The sequence below is a fragment of the Aotus nancymaae genome, unplaced genomic scaffold, assembly GCF_030222135.1.
Source record: "Aotus nancymaae isolate 86718 unplaced genomic scaffold, 86718_ANA_hifiasm-v0.15.2.pri h1tg000041l, whole genome shotgun sequence".
NCBI lineage: Eukaryota > Metazoa > Chordata > Mammalia > Primates > Aotidae > Aotus > Aotus nancymaae.
The window spans coordinates 2,528,657-2,549,964 of record NW_026988455.1 but is presented as its reverse complement, the minus strand read 5'-3'; the positions used below and the strand labels follow the sequence as shown (position 1 = coordinate 2,549,964).

At 38.5% G+C, this 21,308-nt stretch overlaps 1 protein-coding gene and 1 pseudogene across 2 annotated transcripts in view; one reads left to right on the top strand and one right to left on the bottom strand.

Moving 5' to 3' along the window:
* Window positions 1–21,308, bottom strand: part of MINDY2 (MINDY lysine 48 deubiquitinase 2) — a 90,837-nt gene that overhangs the window by 12,302 nt on the left and 57,227 nt on the right. For both annotated transcript variants that reach the window (XM_021666210.2, XM_064361347.1), the window contains exon 6: window positions 14,204–14,346. In XM_021666210.2, the coding sequence (XP_021521885.2) occupies window positions 14,204–14,346 (143 nt within the window). The remainder of the gene's footprint in view (window positions 1–14,203; window positions 14,347–21,308) is intronic.
* On the top strand, window positions 14,527–15,515 carry LOC105710680 (cell division control protein 42 homolog; annotated as a pseudogene).

Below are 21,308 nucleotides of genomic sequence, written 5' to 3'. Positions count from 1 at the left end.
TCTTGGCTATTGCAAATAGTGCTGCAATAAACATGGGAGTGCAGATACCTCTTTGATACACTGATTTCCTTTCTTTCAGTTATATTCTTAGGAGTAGGAATGCTGGATTGTATGGCAGCTCTATTTCTAGTTTTTTGAGGAACTTCTTAACTGTTTTCCATAGTGGTTGTACTGATTTATATTCCTATCAACAGTGTATGAGGGTTCCCTTTTCTCCACTTCCTCACCAGCATTTGTTATTGTCTGTCTTTTGGAAAAAAGACATTTTAACTGGGGTGAGATAATATCTCAAAGTACTTTTGATTTGCATTTCTCAGATGACCAGTGATGTTCAGCACCTTTTCAGATACCTGTCTGCCATCTGTATGTCTTTTTTTTTTTTTTTTTTTTTTGAGATGGAGTCTCACTTTGTTGGCCAAGCTGGAAGTGCAGTGGTGCAATCTTGGCTCACTGCAATCTCCATCTCCCAGGTTCAAGTGAGTCTCCTGTCTCAGGCTTTTGAGAAGCTGGGATTACAGGTGCCCACCACCACACCTGGCTAATTTTTCTATTTTTAGTAGAGATGGGGTTTCACCATGTTGGCCAGGCTGGTCTCGAATTCCTGACCTCAAGTGATCTGCCCACCTTGGCCTCCCAAGGTGCTGGGATTACAGGTGTGAGCCAGCACGCCCAGCCCCATTTGCATGACTTCTTTTGAGAAATGTTTATTGAAATCGTTTTCCCATTTTAAATTTGATTATGAGATTTTTTTTTCCCTAGAGAGCTGTTTGAGCTCTTCATATATTCTGATGATTAATCCCTTGTCACATGGGTAGTATGCAAATGTTTCCTCCCATTTTGTTTGTGGGTTGTACCTTCAATCTTTTTTTTTTTTAAGGCAGGGTCTCACTCTATAGCCCAGGAGTGCAGTGTTGTGATCTTGGCTTACTGAGGCCTCAGCCTCCTGGGTTGAAGCAATTTTCCTGCCTCAGCCCCCCAAGTAGCTGCAACTACAGGAGCATACCACTATGCCTGGTTAATTTTTATATTTTTAGTAGAGATGGGGTTTTGCCATATTGGCCAGGCTGGTCTCAAACTCCTGAGCTCAGGTAATCTACCTGCCTCAGCCTCCCAAAGTGCTAGGATTACAGGTGTGAGCCACCGTGCCTGGTCACTTTGTTGCATGTATCCTTTGCTGTAAAGAATTTTTTTTAACTTGATATGGTCCCATTTGTCCTCTTTCACTTTGATTGCCTATGCTCATGGGGCATTACCCAAGAAATATTTGCTCACTCCAATGTCCTAGAAAGTGTTTCCAATGTTTTCTTTTAGTCAATTCATAGTTTGAGGTCTTGGATTTAAGTCTTTATTCCATATTTTCTTTTTTGAGATGGAGTCTCACTCTGTTATCTAGAGTGCAAGAGGACTGCAAGGTCAAGAGAGCGAGACCACGCTGGCCAACATAGTGAAACCCCATCTCTACCAAAAATACAAAGCTAGCTGGGCATGGTGGCAAGCGCTGGGCATGGTCCCAGCTACTAGGGAGGCTGAGGCACAAGAATCACTTGAACCTGGGAGGCAGAGCCAGTAAGCCAAGATCACTCAACTGCACTAAAGCCTGGCTGACAGAGCAAGACTCTGTTTTTAAAAAAAGAGAGAATAAATCTCATCCTAAAGCATCATTTGGGGAAAAATTATTAATAAGATTATGGTTGGAAAATAGCCATTGTAATATATGACCTATATAAACTGTAAAACAGAGATATTATGTAATATTAAATGATATGCTGAAATTAGTTGTGATAAGTATAAAGAGAAGGGTCACATGTAGTCAGTGGAAAATTAGCTGAAAAGGAATATTTGTTTTTCTCTTAAATTATCATAGGACAAGATAGACTCAAGCTGGGTATTAAAAATATGTTAGGGGTCGGGCGTGGGGCACCACACACTTACAGGCATGAGATGCCACACACAGCTAATTTTTGTACTTTTAGTAGAGATGAGGTTTTGCCACGTTGGCCAGCCTGGTCGTGAACTCCTGGCCTCAAGTGATCTGGCTGCCACGGCCTCCCAAAGTGCTGGAATTACAGATGTGAGCCACTGTGCCCGACCAATACATTACATTCTTAAATTAATGCATATTATATAAAATGTCGATATTGTCACAATTTGCAAATTTATAAAATATTACTAAATTTGACAAGTTTTATTCCACTTTATCAATTTACAAATTGTGATGATATTGCCAGTATGTTGTTAATACAAGTAACTACTCCATGTAGAATTAATGTATGAGGGTATTTTTAGATAGAATAAATTTTCATTCAATGTTCTTTTGTAATCCAATATGGAGGAAAGCACTGGCTGAATATTTTTGGTTAACTTGGATTCAAATTACTTTAACACCTCTAGACCGGGTATGGTGGCTCATACCTGTAATCCCAGCACTTTGGGATGCTGAGGTGGGTGTATCACTTGAGGTCAGGAGTTTGAGATCTGCCTGGCCAATATGGTGAAACCCCGCCTCTACTAAAAATACCAAAAAAATTAGCCAGGTGTAGTGGCGCCTGCCTGTAGTCTCAGCTACTCGGGAGGCTGAGGTAGGAGAATCACCTGAGCCCATGAGGTGGAGGTTGCAGTGAGCCAAGATTGTGCCACTGCACTCCAGCCTGGGCAACAAGCAAGACTCTGTCTCCCCACCAAAAAAAAAAAAAAAAACCACCACCAATAAACAAATTACTTGGCTGGGTGCGGTGAGTCACGCCTGTAATCCCAGCACTTTGGGTGGGTCAACAGATTGAAAACATCCTGGCCAACACGCTGAAACCCAGTCTCTACTAAGAATACAAAAAATTAGCCAGACGTGGTGGCACGCGCCTGTAGTCCCAACTACTTGAGAGGCTAAGGTAGGAGAATTGCTTAAACCTATGAGGTGGAGGTTGCAGTGAGTGGAGATAGTGCCACTGCACTCCATCCTGGGTGACAGAATGAGACTGTCTCAAAAAAAAAAAAAAACATTGAAAATTTATACATTTCTAAGAGAGTTTCTAAAGTATTTTAAGTGCTCAAAAATGAACTTCACTCCTACTTAACAAATGTAGTCTTATCCACAAAGCACTTTCTTATCCACCCAGAGAGGCAGTAAAGCACAGTTGTTGACTTGAAAGTCAACTTAAAAGTGAACTTGAATGTCAGATTGGAAGTGTGTCTAGGCTAAGTGGTCTTGGACAAGTTACTTAGGGTCTTTAAATCTTCTCTCAGCTATAAAGTGAGAATAATAATATCCACCCCTCACAGAGGAATTGTGAGGATAAAATGAGAAAATCAATATAAAATTCTTACTATAGTGCAAGGCATCAAATTCATAAACAGAAGATGTACTCATGAGTATCATCTAAATCGATCTGAGTTTCTGTGTCTATCTGCTTCTGTCTCCTTTTTAAGAGAAAAAGATGAATCTCTCTGCTTGTACTATGGAACCACCACTTTCCTTATTCCAGTTTCCACATTTCCCCACTTTCTCCTTTCAATTTAAAAAATGACAATTTTTGATTATCAACCGCTTTAAAAATAGCTAAATTTAAAGGATTGTTACTTAAGTGTAATATTCTATAGAAAAAAATTTCCACTAGAGCCTTATAAAAGAGGAAATAGAACAAATAAATTTATTTCTTTAATTTGGTTTATCCAGAACTGTACCTCCACTTTTCACTTCTAATCCCTAAACATAAAGTTAAAAAACAAACAAAACCAACCTCATGCCAACTAGCTGAGTTTACAGTAAAAAAACAAATAACAACAAAACAACCAACCTCAAAAACCTTGGGACTCAATATACTTCAGAGAGATGTCAGTAATTTAAAACCAAGAGGTAGGGGAAACAGTCAATGACATTAATATAAAAGTTGATGTGGTAAAAGGACAACCAAGGAGGCGTAATAGGTAAAGAGCTATGCAGATATCACTTTATGAACCAAAGATCTAGAAGCTATGTGATCTAGACAGGGGCTACGTAATCTTAGTTAAGAGCAAGAAGAAGTTCTTAGAGGGTGATGAAGGAGGGCCATTAAAATGAAATGGAATAACAAGATCTAGGATATAGAATTAGGTAAGGATAGGAATCCAACAGTCATGATAATATATATAATATGAGAAGCAAAACTGACTTAAAAGAGTCTGTTTCTAGGACAGAAATGGTTTATTTACAACCCATTTTTATGCCTTCAAATTTCCTGCCTGGATAAATAGTCATCTCACTTTCTAGACCCACTGGAATAGCCCTGAAAGCACTTGCTCTCTTACGGTCTCCTCACTCTAATCTTAGAAATCAATCTAGTTATGCTGTTGAAAAGCACAGATCAGCTGGGTGAGGTGGCTCACACCTGTAATCCTAGCACTCTGGGAGGCCGAGGTGGGCAGATTACCTGAGATTGGGAGTCCAAAACCAGCCTGGCCAATATAGTGAAACCCCCATCTCTATTAAAAAATATAAAAAATTAGCAGGATACAGTGCATGTGCCTGTAATTCCAGCTACTAGGGAGGCTGAGGCAGGAGAATTGCTTCAACTTATGAGGCAGAGGTTGCAGTGAGCCAAGATTGTGCCACTGCACTCCAGCCTGGGTGAGTGAAACTTCGTCTAAAAAAATGGGGGGGAAAGCACAGATCTTAAGGCAGGGCGCGGTGACTCACGCTTGTAATCCCAGTACTTTGGGAGGCCAAGGCAGGCGGATCACGAGGTCAGGAGTTCAAGACCAGCCTGACCAACATGGTAGAACCCTGTCTCTACTAAAAATACAAAAATTAGCTGGGTGTGGCAGCGGGTGCCTGTAATTACAGCTACTCGGCAGGCTGAGGCAGGAGAATTGCTTGAACCCGGGAGACAGAGGTTGCAGTGAGCCAAGACTGCGCCACCGCACTCCGGCCTGGGCGACAGAGCTAGGATCCGTCTCAAAAACAAAAAAACAAAATTAGCCAGGCATGGTGGCGTGCACCTGTAATCCCAGCTACTTGGGAGGCTGAAGCAGGAAAACTGCTTGAACCCGGCAGGAAGAGGTTGCAGTGAGCTGAGATTGCATCATTGCACTCTAGGCTGGCAACAAGAGTGAAACTCCATCTCAAAAAAAGAAAAGCACAGATCTTCATAGAATCATGAGCCTCCCAAAGTGTTGTGATTACAGCCATAAGCCACTGTATCTGGACCCCCAAATTAAAATTATTTATAAGAAAATCATGAGGATGGCTTGGTGCAATGGCTCACGCCTGTAATCCCAGCACTTTAGGAGGCCGAGATGGGTGATCACTTGAGGTCAGGAGTTCAAGACCACAGGCTGGCCAACATGGTGAAACCCTGTCTCTACTGAAAATACAAAAAATTAGCTGGATATGGTAGTGTGCGCCTGTAATCCCAGCTACTCAGGAGTCTGAGGCATGAGAATCTCTTGAACCCAGGAGGCGGAGGTTGCAGTGAGCCAAGATCACGCCACTACACTCCAGCCCAGGTGACAGAATGAAACTGTCTCACAAAAATAAATAAATAAAATAAAATAAAATAAAAATAAAATCGTGAGGTCAATGTGTATTTTGCAAAGATGATCTGCCCAGTTTAATTGTAGAAAACCAGGTAGAAGTACAAGGAAGTAAGTGATATAAATGATAGCAGAAATCAGGGGTATTCCTATTTGTTGCCAATGGACTGGTGAGGAATAAAAAGTTTAATGAAAGGTTCATGGAGGATGTTATTACAAGTAATAACTAACAGAGATGGACTTTGTTAGTAATGAAAGAAACACAGAGGTATTTGTCCAGAATTTAGCAACAGTAAACCACAAAACTAGAAATGATAAGAGGACTTTCCAAGTCAATTAATATCTGTGGTCAGAGAGAATGTTCTGTGCAATAAAAATCATTGTTTATACTATATTAGTTGGAAGTATGAGGTTGATGGTAGATAATATTTACAAAAAATGGGTCAGTTTAATACATCCATTGTGACCCCATGATGGCAGAAGGCTTACAAAAGTCTATCAAGTTAAGGCCAGACATGGTGGCTCATGCCTGTAATCCTAGCACTTTGGGAGGCTGAGGTGGATAGATTGCCTGAGGTCAGGAGTTCGAGACTAGGTTAGGCAACATGGCAAAACCCCATCTCTACTAAAAACACAAAAAATTAGCTGAGCATGGTGGCACACACTTGTAATTCCAGCTACTCGGGAGGCTGAGGCACGAGAACTGCTTGAACCTGGGAGGTGGAAGTTGCAGTAAGCTGAAATCCTGCCGTTGCACTCCAGCCTAGGTGACAGAGTGAGACTGTCTAAAAAAAAAATAAAAAAGATAAAATCAAGTGTGTTAAAAATAAATAGATAAAGATGAAATCAGGAAGTTAATAAACAGAGAATACTTTGTCCATTGACAAGTATATACATGTTTCTAAAACTTCTATATACTTTTCAATGGTTCGGTATACTGAAACCCCACTTACTGGTCCTCTAAACACCACTTTGGTGTATAGAGGGTCACTAAAAAACCTAACCCTAGGCCAGGTGCGGGTGGCTCACACCTGTAATCCCCAAACTTTGGAAGGCTGAGGTGGTTGGATTGCCTGAGGTCAAGAGTTTGAGAACAGCCTGGCCAACACGGGAAACCCCGTTCCTACTAAAAATACAAAAATTAGCCAGATGTGGTGGCAGGTGCCTGTAATCCCAGCTACTCAAGATGCTGAAGCAGAAGAATCACTTGAACTGGAGAGGCAGAGGTTGCAGTGAGCCAAGATTGTGCCACTGCACTCCAGCCTGGGCAAAAGAGTGAGACTCTGTCTCAAAAAAAAAACAAAAAACCAAAAACAACAAAACCAGACAGGAGTTAGAACAGAGATATAGTCTTAAACAATGCCATTAATAACTAGAAAGCACATATACCTCCCTTCCCCTCTTATCAAAGAAAATTCCACAGCTCAAATACCTCTACACTTTGGATGACAAAAGATCTTAACACACACTCAAAAAAATTAAATGAATAGCAAAAAAAATTTTCATAAATAGGGTTTCGTAAATTCCTAAGGAAATTGGTACAACCAGTAAAAAAACTGGAGATGACCCTTCCTCGCTAATCATTTTTGTCCTGCCATCATGGACTTTCCTGTTTGCCTAGGTCCTGATATGCTAATGATACAATATAATCATGAATACCTGGAAGCATAAAGATCCGCTCTGAAAAGTCCTAATAAAAATTAGGCTGGGCTCAGTAGCTCATGCCTGTAATCCCAGGACTTTGGGAGGTCAATGTGGGAGATCACTTGAAGTCAGGGATTTGAGACCAGTCTGGACAATATGGTGCACCCATCTCTACTAAAAAAAATTAGCTGGGAGTGGTGGCACCCACCTGTAATCCCAACTACTTGGGAGGCTGAGGCAGCAGAACTGCTTGAACCTGGGAGGTGGAGGTTGCAGTGAGCCGACACTGTGCCACGCACTCCAGCCTGGGCAACAGAGTGAGACTCCATCTTAAAAAAAAAAATCCTTAAAATGTAGCCCCACTAGGCCGGGCACAGTGGCTATCGCCTGTAATACCAGCACTTTGGGAGGCTGAGGTGGGCGGATCACAGGGTCAGGAGTTCGAGACCAGCCTGAGGTTGTGGTGAGCCGAGATTGCACCACTGCACTTCAGCCTGGGCGACAGCACAAAACTGTGTTTCGGGAAAAAAAAAAAAAAAAAAAGAGACAGCTCCACTAACAAAATAACAGAATTATAGATATTTATGTCTGATGGCCAGTTTATTATAGACTGTCAATTTATTATGATAAGCCCCTAGTTATAAACACCACTCAGGTAGAAAAGCACTCTATCTAGATGATAAATTTACTGTTTGATGAAAGTATATCTTTTTTTTTTTTTTGAGATGGAGTCTTGCTCTGTCTCCCAGGCTGGGGTGCAGTAGCACGATCTTGGCTCACTGCAACCTCCGCCTCCCCACTTCAAGTGATTCTCCTGCCTCAGCCTCCTGAGTAGCTGGCATTACAGGCGTACCAGTATGCCTGGCTAATTTTTGTATTTTTAGAAGAGATGGGGTTTCACCATGTTAGTCAGGCTGGTCTTGAACTCCTGAACTCAAGTGATCCACCTGCCTCGGCCTCCTAAAGTGCTGAGATTACAGGCATGAGCCACCATGCCTGGCCTGAAAGTATATCTTGAATTCTGTGGGATAAAATGTATTTATATGATAGATGTTCCAAAGAGAAAGAGTTCACAGTGGTAAGTAGTAGAAATATGGAAAACATGGTGATTATTATAATTTTTCCTTTTTTTTTTTTTTTTTTTAGAAACAAGGTCTTGCTCTGTCATCCAGGCTGGAGTGCAATGGCATGATCACAGCTCATTGTAGCTTTGACCTCCTGGGCTCAAATGATTCTCCCATCTCAGCCTCACAAGGAGCTGGGACAACAGGGATAGGTGTATTGGGACAACAGCCACCATGCCTGGCTAATTTTTTAAGTTTTTTTGTTCAGAAATGTATTCAAGTGAAGTATAAAAACAGATGAAAAGAGCACAATGTTAAACTTGTTAATGTAAGTCTCATTTTTCTGTAAGCTTATAATTTTTCATATTAAAAAGTAAAAAAAAAACAAACAAACAAACAATAAAAACCACAGTGTTACTGTTTTGGCTTGCTGGTCACTAGAGTTACAGTGGCATTTTCCCTGGTAACTGGCCACCAGGATAGCTGTTCCATTTATTCCTTGTACAGGAATAAGATGATAGAGAAGAATGTTTTATTTGCTCTATGTAAAATTTATCTCTATAAATCCGGAAATATTATTATGTCCACAATACTATCTTGTCTCTAAACTCCTTTGCTCTTCTATCCTTTGCTTCACCCACTTAACAAACCCTCAAACAGAACAACAACCCAGCTAACTTCATGCCTATACTGTCATGAATACTCTTGTAGAAAAATCACAAAGTGGCATATTTATTTAATCATTACCATCCTCAACATTTCCTGGTGATCTTGATTTCTACAGTCTAAGCTTTCTCTCATGTGCTGCAAGGACTATTTTAAACATTTTTTCTTCAAATTTGGAAACATACCATCTCTCTACTACTCAGTAGATAATCTTGCCTCTCACGTAATAGAGAAAACTGAAGCATTCAAACAACAGATTTTCGACTTCCTGCCATCTACAAAAAAAGATGTGCAAATTTAACTATAGCTGTACTCATAATCTATTCCTTCTTTCCTTTACAATGAAGAGGTCCCTTTTAAAAATCAATGGTCAGGCCAGGCCCCATGGCTCACGCCTGTAATCCTAGCACTTTGGAAGGCAGATAGCTTGAGCCCAAGAGTTTGAGATGAGCCTGGCCAACATGGTAAAATCCTGTTTCTATAAAAAATAGAAAAATTAGCCAGGCATGGTGGTGTGTGCCTGCAGTCCCAGCTACTCGTGAGACTAAGGTGGGAGAATTGCCTGAGCCCCAGAGATCAGGGTTGCAGTGAACTGAAATCATGCCACTGCACTCCAGCCCAGGCAACAGAGACCAACCCTGTCTCAATAAAATGTAAAATAAATAAAAAATAAAATAAAATAAATACAAAAAAATAAATACAACCAAAGGTCAATCTCCTTTACTTATAAATTTTCTATCTTTTTTCTCACCTCCTTAGGAGCCTTCTAACATTAATTATCAACCTCTCCTGAATCTTTAACCTTTCTCTCTATTAAATATTACAATATTTAACCATGACCAACTATCTCATATTAAGAAACAAAAACAGGCCAGGCATGGTGGCGTGCCTGTAGTTCCAGGTGTTTAGGAGGCTGAGGCAGGAAGACAGTTTGAGCCCAGGAGTGCAAGGCTGCAGTGTGCTATGAGCATATCTGTGAATAGCCACCATACTCCAGCCGGGACAAGACAAGGAGACCTTGTCTCTAAAACAAAACAAAACAAAGCAAAACCAAAAAACCCTCCCAGGGTTCTGTACCTCACTAATATTATAAGTCATTATGTCTCTGCCCCCCTTATAGACAAACAAAGAGTTGCCTACAATCTGTTTCCATTCCCTGATATTCTAATCATTTCTTAATTTTTTTAAAGTTGTTTTAACATTTCACAAGTTTCCATTAATCGAATCGTTTCTTGATCATTTCTTAACCAATTCAAATTGGGTTTCTTCTGCTGCCATCATTCTTTACCCCAACCTCCACTCCTATCAGCTCCATCTCCAGCATTCTTACCTTGCCCATCTTCTTAACAGCAGTTAACAAGTGACATTTCCATCCTTCTTGAAACACTCTTTCTCTCTTGCCTTCCAAGATCCTATATTCATATTCATTCTTTCTTTCTTTTTTTTTTTTTGAGACAGAGTCTTGTTCTGTGGCCCAGGCTGGAATGCAGTGGTGCGATCTCGCTCACTGCCACCACCACCTCCCAGGTTCAAGCGATTCTCCTGCCTCAGCCTTCGAAGTGGCTGGTACTACAGCTGCCCACCACCACACCTGGCTAATTTTTTGTATTTTAGTAGAGATGGGGTTTCACCATGTTGCCCAGGGTGGTCTTGAACTCCCGCTTTGGACTCCCAAATTACTAGGCAATCCACCTGCTTTGGCCTCCCAAAGTACTAGGATTACAGGCATGGGCCACTGTGCCCAGCCCCCATATTCTTTAGATTTTTCCTCTTATTTGTTTCTCAATCTGCTTTGCCAGTTCTTACTCCCCTGGTTGATCCTTAAATGTTGGCATGCCTCACATCTCTGTCCTAGGCCTTCTCTTTTTTTCTCATACCATATTTTATCTGTACACCAAAATTGTTCCACTATCGAACAATTTATCCAACATTTTCACTTGGAGAGACGCCTCAGAAAGCAGCTCTAACAGCCCAAGGCTAATCTTACATCTTCCTTCTCTTCTACTCTTCTGTTTCAATAAACAGTTACAGCTAGGTGCAATGGCTCAAGCCTGTAATTCCAAACACTTTGGGAGGCCAATGTGGGAGGACTGCTTGAGACTGGGAGTTTGAGGTCAGCCCAGGCAACATGGCAAAACCCTGTCTCTACTAAAAACACAAAAATTAGCCAGAAGTGGTGGTGTGAGCTTGTAGTCCCAGCTACTTGGGAGGCTAAGGTGGAAGGATCGATTGAGCCTGGGAGGTCAAGGCTGCAGTGAGCTGTGATCATGCCACTGCACTCCCGCCTGGGCAACAGAGTGAGACCCTGTGTCAAACAAGCAAAAAACAGTTCCCCACCATTCATCCACATCCATAACCCAGAAATCATTCTTTATTTTTCACACCCAATCACCAAATCTGGTTGATTACATTTTCTAAATGTCTTTGAAATCTGTCTACTCTCCATTCTTTTACCATCCTAGTCCAAGTCACTTAATTGGCTCCTTGCAAGAGTCTCCTAACTAAATCCCACATTCACTTTTGGCTCAAAGTTCAAAGCACCTTAATGTGCAAGGAGCAGGAAGATACACACCACTAGTGATATACTATTTAGTCATAGACTAAAGTTTACTGAGAAAAACTTAAAAGCAGAGAAATAGCAGACTCCACACATTCCCTGAGTTACTATTATCTCTTAGAAAGGTGTTTTTAGTTTAGACTTCCCCAACCACGTAAGAAGATTGAGAATACCTAGCTGACCAGTAAAGGACTTCCTGGTAGGGGATACCATTTCAAAAGAAAAGGAAGCATTTGGAAGGCTGCATAACAATCACCAATGACAGCCAAAAACTTTGTTTCCTCACTGAGCTATCTCATTTCTGCTCACTCTTGAGCCAAAGAGAAGAAAAAGAACCAAAGGCTATTTCTCCTCTTGAGACTTTACAAGATCTAGTGCCTGCCTATCTATTTAGCCTTTCTTCATTCCTTTTATTCAGCCTCCAAAGTAGCTGGGATTATAGGCGCCCACCAGCATGCCTGACTAATTTTTGTATTTTTAGTAGAGACAGGGTTTCACCATGTTGGCCAGGCTGGTCTTGAACTCCTGACCTCAGGTGATCCACCCACTTCGGCCTTCTTAAGTGCTGGGATTACAGCCATGAGCCACTGTGCCTGGCCTCAGGTATCATTTTAAATGTTACCTTCTCAAAGAAGTGTTTCCTGACACTCCCTAAGTTATAAGTCCTGATAAAAGCAATTAAGGTGTAAGTCCTGATAAAAGCATTCACAGCTTGTGGTAAGTATCATTAACAAAACATATCTCAATAGAAATATATGAATAATTATTTGTGTAACTGTTTAGTATCTGCCCCTTGTCAAACTAGGAGGTCCTCAATAGGCAGAAACCATAGCTGCCTTGCTCATGGCATACTCCCACTACTAGTGAGCACCCAGATACGATACATTCTCAGTAAATATTCATTAAATAAGTGAATAAATCCTAGACTTGAAAGGTAAGGTTAAGTAAGAAGTAAAATAATTTAGCAGTATTCACCATGTAGCAATAATTCTGATCTTGAGGTCCTGTGGCCTCAGATTTCTGAGGAGTATGGATGACTCTGGGCCCATTTCTGACATACATCTAGCTAAAATTAAACAAATGAGCTGTTGCTGTAACTAAGACAGGAACGGGAGAGCAAGGGCTTTAGGTTATTCCTACATAAGGAAACAAATCATCATTTTATACTACTCTGTGTAATTCATCGACTAAAATGTTGAAGAAAATATGAAGATGTAATTCACGACTTTAATAAGCTACTTTCATTTGGAAAAAAAAATGACACATTTACATGGGAAGAAAACTGGTAACTGGGTATTAACCAATAAGGGCTAAAAAAAAGATGATGTAGCCAATAACAGCTACAGGATGGTTAGACAATGGTACTCCTCCTTAGCTGCACATTAAAATCACCTGAAAAGCACTGAAAATTGATGCTGAGATTCCACCTCCAAAGATTCTCATTTAATGAAGCTGGTGGTAGGTTCTGGGTATTGGCATTTTTAAAAAAAGCTTCTCATATAGTTTTAGCATACAATTTGGGTTTAGAATCACTGGTTTGAGGAGAGTAGAAGTACCTTTACTAAGGACTTAGTATTTGAAATGCTTCTTAAAGGATGGGTGAAATTTGGACAGGCAAAAAGGAATGAGAAGAGCTTCCCAAATAGGGATTAAGGAGTGAGATAAGGCAGTAAAGTGCAGAATTGAGAAGGTATAATGTGTGTATGGGATGGAGGGTTATCAGTGAATAGACACCATTTTGGCTGTAGTAAAGTGCTGGCGAATAGAACGTATCTTGTATTTTTAGTATTTTTACCCCCTATGCATGAAGTGCTACTGAACATTTTTGGTGTATTACTATGGCATCAGAACAGTATTCTACTGTACTAGTGAAGAAATCTAGGTATAAGTTGAGAAACTTCTGAACTGATAGCTATAAAAACAAAAAGGATGGATATAAGAGATAAAAAGGGTAAATCAGTAAATGTTTTTCACAGAGACATAAATGGCACTATAAGAAGAATTTAAAGCTACACATTATTAAAGAATTTACTGTCTGGTCACATTAAAGTTATCAAACTTTAATAATAGCAAACATTATCATAAAGGCAAATCATCTAAATAAATACAAAAATTTATTTATTTTAAACTCCTTTAGCATTGAAACATAAACTTCCATCATTAGACATTATCCTAGTTCTGGCGGGGTGCAGTGGTTCATGCCTATAATACCAGCACTTTGGGAGGCTGAGACAGCCAGATCACCTGAGGTCAGGAGTTCGAGATCAGCTTGACCAACATGGAAAAACCCCGTCTCTACTAAAAATACAAAATTAGCTAGGAGTGATGGCACATGCCTGTAATCCCAGCTACTCGGGAGGCTGAGGCAGGAGAATAGCTTGAACTCAGGAGGTGGAGGTTGCTATGAGCCGAAATTGTGCGATTGCACTCCTGTCTAGGCAACAAGAGCAAAACTCCATCTCAAAAAAAAAAAAAGTCATCATCCTAGTTCTGTCTCTAGGGTTTATCTTTTTATTTTCTTATAAAGAAAATAATAAAATATTTCTTAATGCAATGATCTGTGAAAAAGAATAAAAAAAAGTGATTTGAGGTAACACTTCAATTGTTAATCCATCCCATCCTTAAGTACAGTATTTAATAATTACCTTCATTATTTGATAGTTAAGAAATATTATGCTAAAATCTTTTATAAGCAGATCAGAAGACATCTCTAAATCAAGCTCTTTTGTTTTAGGATAATGATTAAATAGCTATTTCTATATCATACCTTGTATTTGGTCATGGTGCTAAAATGATTATTCCGAAAGAACACACAAAGTTCTCCTTCCTGAACCGTTGAAGTTAGTTCACATAATCCATGGTATGTCAGTTGAGTGGCTGTGTTATTTAGAAACTGCTCAGCTACAAAGCCTATAGAACCAATGCATAATATTAGATAGAAGAATAATTTCAAAATTAATAAGTTATTCTTTTTCTATTTACAGTGTATTCCAAGTATGGAAAAAAGGCAAATCATTATAATACTTTCCCTACTACTTCATGATGGCTCCAAATTGGAGATTTGTCTTTTTAATTTTGTTATGAAGTATGTGTATATAGACATTCCCATCCTGAAGAAATAGTTACATCAAATTCTTTTTTACAAACAAATGCATTTACTTATACTTCACCTATCACAAAGGATTTCAAGCAGGCTGCAGTAAAAAAGCAGACACAATAAAACTAAAACCCATCAGAGCAAATAACAGAACAGGTGTTAGCAATTTTCAAGAGGTAGGAAAGAAAAATGTCAGTTAAAGCTACCTCCCCAATGGCAAGGTATTTTCAAATTAAAAGTAGCCTTAACAAATTGAGTAGTTTAAGATTTCACAAAAATCCTAGATAGGCCCCGGTGGAGAAGCTGAGGTCAACATCAGATTTGAAATATTTAAAGTGGATACAAAACTATTTCAGCAATGCAGACAATTAACTGTGTTGTTGTGGGCGATGGTGCTGTTAGTAAAACATATCTCCTGATATCCTACACAACAAATAAATTTCCATTGGAATATGTACCAACTGTTTTTTGACAACTATGCAGTCACAGTTATGATTCATGGAGAGCCATATACTCTCTGACTTTTTGATACTGCAGGGAAAGAGGATTATGACAAATTACGACTGCTGAGTTATCCACAAACAGATATATTTCTAGTCTGTTCTTCAGTGGTTTCTCCATCTTCATTTGAAAATGTGAAAGAAAAGTGGGTGCCTGAGATAACTCACCACTGTCCAAAGACTCCTTTCTTGCTTGTTGAGACCCAAATTGATCTCAGAGATGACCCCTTTACTATTGAGAAACTTGCCAAGAACAAACAGAAGCCTATCACTCCAAGGACTGCTTAAATGCTGGCCCATGACCTGAAGGCTGTCAAGTATGTGGAGTGTTCTGCACTCACACAGAAAGGCCTAAAGAATGTATTTGACGAAGCAATATTGGCTGCCCTGGAGCCTCCATAACTGAAGAAGAGCCACAGGTGTGTGCTGCTATGAACATCTCTTCAGATCCCTTTCTGCACAGCTGGTATCAGCATCATGTTAAAAGCAATGTTTAAATCAAACTAAAGATTAAAAATTAAAATTCGTTTTTGAAAAAAAAAATCCTAGACGATTCTTAAATTGTAATCTTCTCAATTCTTGCTTTAAAAGTAGGCATAAGACTGAACAGAAAGCCATAGGATAAATGACGCCATTTTTAATGTTTTTTGATGCCATTTTTATCCTAATCTCCTCCAACATATGCCACTCATGTAGATGTATCAAGTTCAGAAATAGATATTATGCCTTCTGTTTCTGAAATACAATAAAATATACAGAAGTCATTTGGGGTATAATTTAAAAGATATATATATACACAAATGATCTTCATATACACAACTGATCCTGATTGCAGGTTCACATCTGCAAGTTCATCTACTGGCTAAAATTTATTTAGAACCCCCAAATCAATACTTGCAGCATTTTCACGCTTGTTTGTGGACATGTGAAGACTGGCGAAAATTCTGAGTGGCCCAATGTGCACATTCCCAGCTGAGGTCAAACAAGGCAACATTCTGCCTTCTTGTTTCAGCTCCCTCTCATACTGTAAACAAGTGTCCCTTTCATGGTCTATTTAGTGCCCTGTTTTTAACATTTTTGTTTTCTGTTGGTGATTTTGCTGTTTAAAATGGCCTCCAGGCATAATGCCGAAGTGCTGGCTGGTATTAAGTAGACAATAATACCATGTGCCTTATAGAGAAAATACATGTGCTAGTTAAGTTTCATTCTGGCTTAAGTGATACAAGTTGAGTATCACTTATCTGAAATGCTTGAGACGAGAAGTGTTTTGGGTTTGGGATTCTTCTGGATTTTGGAACATTTGCGTTATACTTATCAGTTGAGCATCCTTAATCTGAAAATGAGAAATCTGAAATGCTCCAATGAGCATTTCCTCTTGAGTGTCATGTTGGTGTTTAGATTTTGCAGCATTTTGGATTTGGGATTTTCAGATTAGGGATATTCTATCTGTAGTGCTGTTGGCTGTGAGTTTAATGTTAATGAATTAACAATATATATTAAATAATGTGTGTTTAACAGAAACACACACAAAACAAATTTATGTATTGATAAGCTGATGAAAATTTTGTTAACAAAGATTCCTTAGAACCTAACTCTGTATTTCTCCTAGGGCCAGTGGTTCAGCATTCACTAATTCAGTGTTCACAGCAACTTTGTAGAACATACCTAACATAAATAATGAGAATTAACTGTATATGTATTTTTTAAACTTGTATTTCTCTTCTTCTTTTCCTCCTTTCTTTGGGAGTAAGGAGAGATGTCTCAGAAGCAATGGGGGAGGAGAGAAGGGAATGCCCTAAAAAGCTTTATAAGTAATTGAGAGATATAGATATAGGGAATAAAGATAAATCTGTGGTATGAAACTAACACTTCAAAAATAAATTGAAAATAAAACTTGGTAGGGCCAGAAGCAGCTAGATAACAGGTTTATTCCACTCCCTCAACATCCCTTAGTGTCAAGCCATAGTACTTCAAGCTGCAAAGTGGTTGTAAAAAGTTACCATACTATAGTTATCATACTATTTCAAGGACTTTGTTATGATAGAGGAAGTAGAAAAATTATAAAGAGGTCTACAGCCAAAATAAATTCATAGAATACTTGCAACTTCTTGGGTTTTCATATTTAGAAATAAGAGCTTTTGGCCGGGTGCGGTGGCTCACACCTGTAACTCCAGCACTTTGGGAGGCAGAGGTGGATGGATCACAAGGTCAGGAGATCGAGAACATTCTGGCCAACATGGTGAAACTCTGTCTCTACTAAACATACAAAAAATAGCTGGGCGTGGTGGCGCATGCCTGTAGTACAAGCTACTCGGGAGGCTGAGGCAGGAGAATCACTTGAACACGGGAGGCAGAAGTTGCAGCGAGCTGAGATGGTGCCACTGAATCCAGCCTGTCAACAGAGCAAGACTGTCTCAAAAAAAAAAAAGAAAGAAAAGAAAAAGAAGAGCTTTCTCCACCTAATTTTTAGTGTTACTTTACTCTGCTAAGTCCTAAGCTACTATATACTAATAAATAGCATTTATGATATATGCTAGTAAATAGCATTTACCATTATGTAGCATTTAAAAAGTAGGCATTATGCCTGTGCTGAAAAGTACCACTGATGTGTGTAATATCCATAATACTAAATGCTCCCTTCAGAAGGATGTTTTTAAATGCCCCTTCCATACCTTACTCACACAATAACCTCTCTACAAATCCCTTTCAAAAAGATACAGAAATTCAGTGGAGATATAGCACATATCTTTCATGGCAGTATGAAATTCAAAAATTCAATACTAGAAAGGTCTTTCTCAGCTACTTCTTTTTACAGAACAAGACATAGGCTCAGAAAGAGTAAGTTACTTGCCCAAGGACATAAAACTAGTAATGGCAAAGAGAAGACTGTAACCTAGGAGAATTATTAAAGGTGTTAAGTTTTAAAATTTAGTGCAGACGAGTATTATAAATGCCACCTGAATTAAGAACTAGAAAACACAATGTTTCCTAATTCTCCTGTCATCTCATAAACAATGGTTTTAGTGGAAAAAGGCTAGTTTCAACTTTTTAAACAAATTTTAGTAAACAACTCTAAGTGTTATACAGCAGTTTATTTATCTGTAAACTTATCAGAGCATCATGATGACACTCAAAGAGATGTTATTGGTTCAAATAATCCACGGTAAAGGTAAAAAAATCTTAACATAATGATAATAAAGAGTATTATTTCTCAAAATAAATTTAAATTAAGCATTATTTTCCTGAGAAGATTACTATATTTGAAAATATTTCTTACATTCAGAAATTCAGTGATAAATTAGTTCATTAAACTGTTTTCCTCTGTTACTGGAGAGTTATTAGAGAACATGAAAATAATAAATGCCTTAAAGATGGTGACGTTAGAAAGACAGGCACTAAAATTAGGCAAAAAGGAACAGAAAGTAGAAATAGGAAGGAAGGAAACTTGATTTATTTAAAAATATTGCCTGGATGTGGTCGTGTCTGAAATTTGTCTTCAACATTTTTTTTTTCTTTTTTTACATGGCGTCTGACTCTGTCACCCAGGCTGGAATGCAGTGGTGCGATCTCATCTCACTGCAACTGCCACCTCCCCAGTTCAAGCAATTCCCCTGCCTCATCCTCCTGAGTAGCTGGGATTACAGGCGTGCATCACCATATCCGGTTTTTTTTTTTTTTGTATTTTTAGTAGAGACAGTGTTTCACCATGTTGGCCAGGCTGGTCTCGAACTCCTGACCTCAGGCAATCTGCCCACCTCAGCCTCCTAAAGTGCTGAGACTACAGGTGTGAACCATCATGCTTGGCTTGTGTTAAAATTTAAACTTACTCACTGTGTAGCTTTAAACAAATAATCAATTTTTAAGAATTTAATCTACATTTAAGTTTCAAAGATCAAATACATTATATTAATGTATTTTTTCCTCAAAAGGATGGGCAAAACAATTTATTTTAATGACAAATGCCCAGATTTTATTTGAAAAGATAAAGGCTCATATGATTCAATTCCAGGAGTTGGGTAGGAAGCCCAGAACATTTTACTGTGCCAAAAAATAAGTGCTCAAGGAAAGATGAGGACATACAAAAGAACACAAGACCCAACTTGAGGGCATCACACTGGCCATATTTAGAACAATTTAAGTATCAAAAAGAATAATGATGATAATGGATTATAATGCACTGAATAAAAAAAAATCCATGAGTTTATATTGATACCATTTTTTAATGGGGAAACAGTAAAAGGAAGAGAAGGGAAAACTGTTTTGTTACAGAAGAGTATCAACTAATAAATAGAAGAAATAACAGAAATGATAATCACTACAGTAATAACAGATTCAGGCAAGAATCAATGAATGCCAAATCTACTGGATGAAAGATTATTAAGAAATAGGATATTGACACAGTTCAAAGCATAACATCACAGATGACTTATTAATTACAAAGGGAAAAGAACATCTTTACAATATAAAAACTTGGCAGATATCTTATCATATTTGAGCATCACCAATAATGAGATAATTAGGCTTGTGTGCCCCCTGATCTGACGTACTGGAAAAAACAAAATTGCACCTATGTAGAATCCTGGCCAAAAGTATGTAACCTGAATCTACTAATGAGGAAATAATCACATGAATCCAAATTGAGGAATATTCTACAGAAAAATTGGCCTGGACTATTTAAAAAAGTCAATGTCATAAATGACAAAAAAGGAAGGACAGGAGGGAGGAAGAAAGGGAGGAAAGGAGAAAGAAAGAAAAGAAAAGAAAGAAGGAAGGAAGGAAGGGAGAAAGAGAGAAAGAAAGAGAGGGAGGGAGGCGGAAGGAAGGAAAAAGGTTATAGAACTACTCAATGCTCCTCAATTGGAGCCTACACTGAAAAAAAATTAAAAGCTGTAAAGGGCATTACTGGGAAAATGGGAGAATTCTGAATATGAATAATATATTAAATAATATTTTATCAATGCTAAATTGCTTGAGATAATCATATTGTGATTATATAGGAGAATTTACGTAAGAGAATTCCTTATTCTTAGTAGACAAATGATGAAGCATTTATGGGGAAAGTGCTCTATTTGCAATTAATTCTCACAAGATTTAGGGAAAAAAGTATGTGCTATGTGCAGAAATACAGAAAAAAAGAAAACATTCAATGTATCAACAATTGGTAAATTTAGGTAAAGAGGATATAAATGTTCATTGTGCTATTACAACTAACTTTTTTATGGTTTTGAGAATTTTCAAAACACAAGTTGGAGAAAGAAAAAGAAAAGGAAACCAGTATTATTTAATTAAAAAAAATAAGAATTCAAACTGTAATGTTCGGTGTTTATGGCACATAATGAAGGCTCAATAAATATTTGAATAAATAAATAAATACACATCCTAGAAATATTTTTATAAGCATATTTTGGCCCTAGGAACAATTGTTAAAGAAACATTCCTAGGCTAGGCATGGTGGCTCATGCTTGTAAGCCCAGCACTTTGTGAGGCCAAGGGGGGTGGATCATCTGAGGTCAGGAGTCCGAGACCAGCCTCGCCAACATGGTGAAACCCTGTCTCCACTAAAAATACAAAAAATTAGCTGGGCATGGTGGTGCACACCTGTAGTCTCAGCTACCCGGGAGGCTGAGGCAGAAGAATTGCTTGAACCCAGAAGGTGAAGGTTACAGTGAGCTGAGATCATACCACCGTACTCCAGCCTGGGCAACAGAGTAAGACTCCATCTCAAAAACAAACAAACAAAACCCACACAAACAAACAAAAAAAAGAAACATTACTGAGAGCATCTGGAATTAAATGAATAGCTCTGGTGAAGTCTGGCAGCTGGTACTATGCTTTTTCAAACTTGCTGATTTTTGCTGCCATGAAAAATCAGCATCATTATAACCAGATTCAGAGGTATTGTTTCTATTCATCATTGTACTGGAAAAGAAGTAGAAAATAAAAAAATTACTGACACCCAAAAGCAGTGTATTCTACATAAAGTAAAAGTTCTGTACCATTACTTACAAGGTATTAGCATCAAAGAAAATGTCATCTAAAAGCAGTTGAACGAATACCTAACTCTATTTGACTATTTGCTAACATTTCTTTTCCCTTAAAAAGGAATTTTAGTGAATGTATTTCCTACTCTCCATACCTTGATAGGAAATAAAATATTTGAAGTTTTAAAAAGTTATCACATGTGACCAAGATTTAATTTTTAATAAAAATTAGAAATAAGTCAGCTTTGGGATATTTTATTGATTTAAAGGGAAAGCTACAATTTGCAGGCTAAA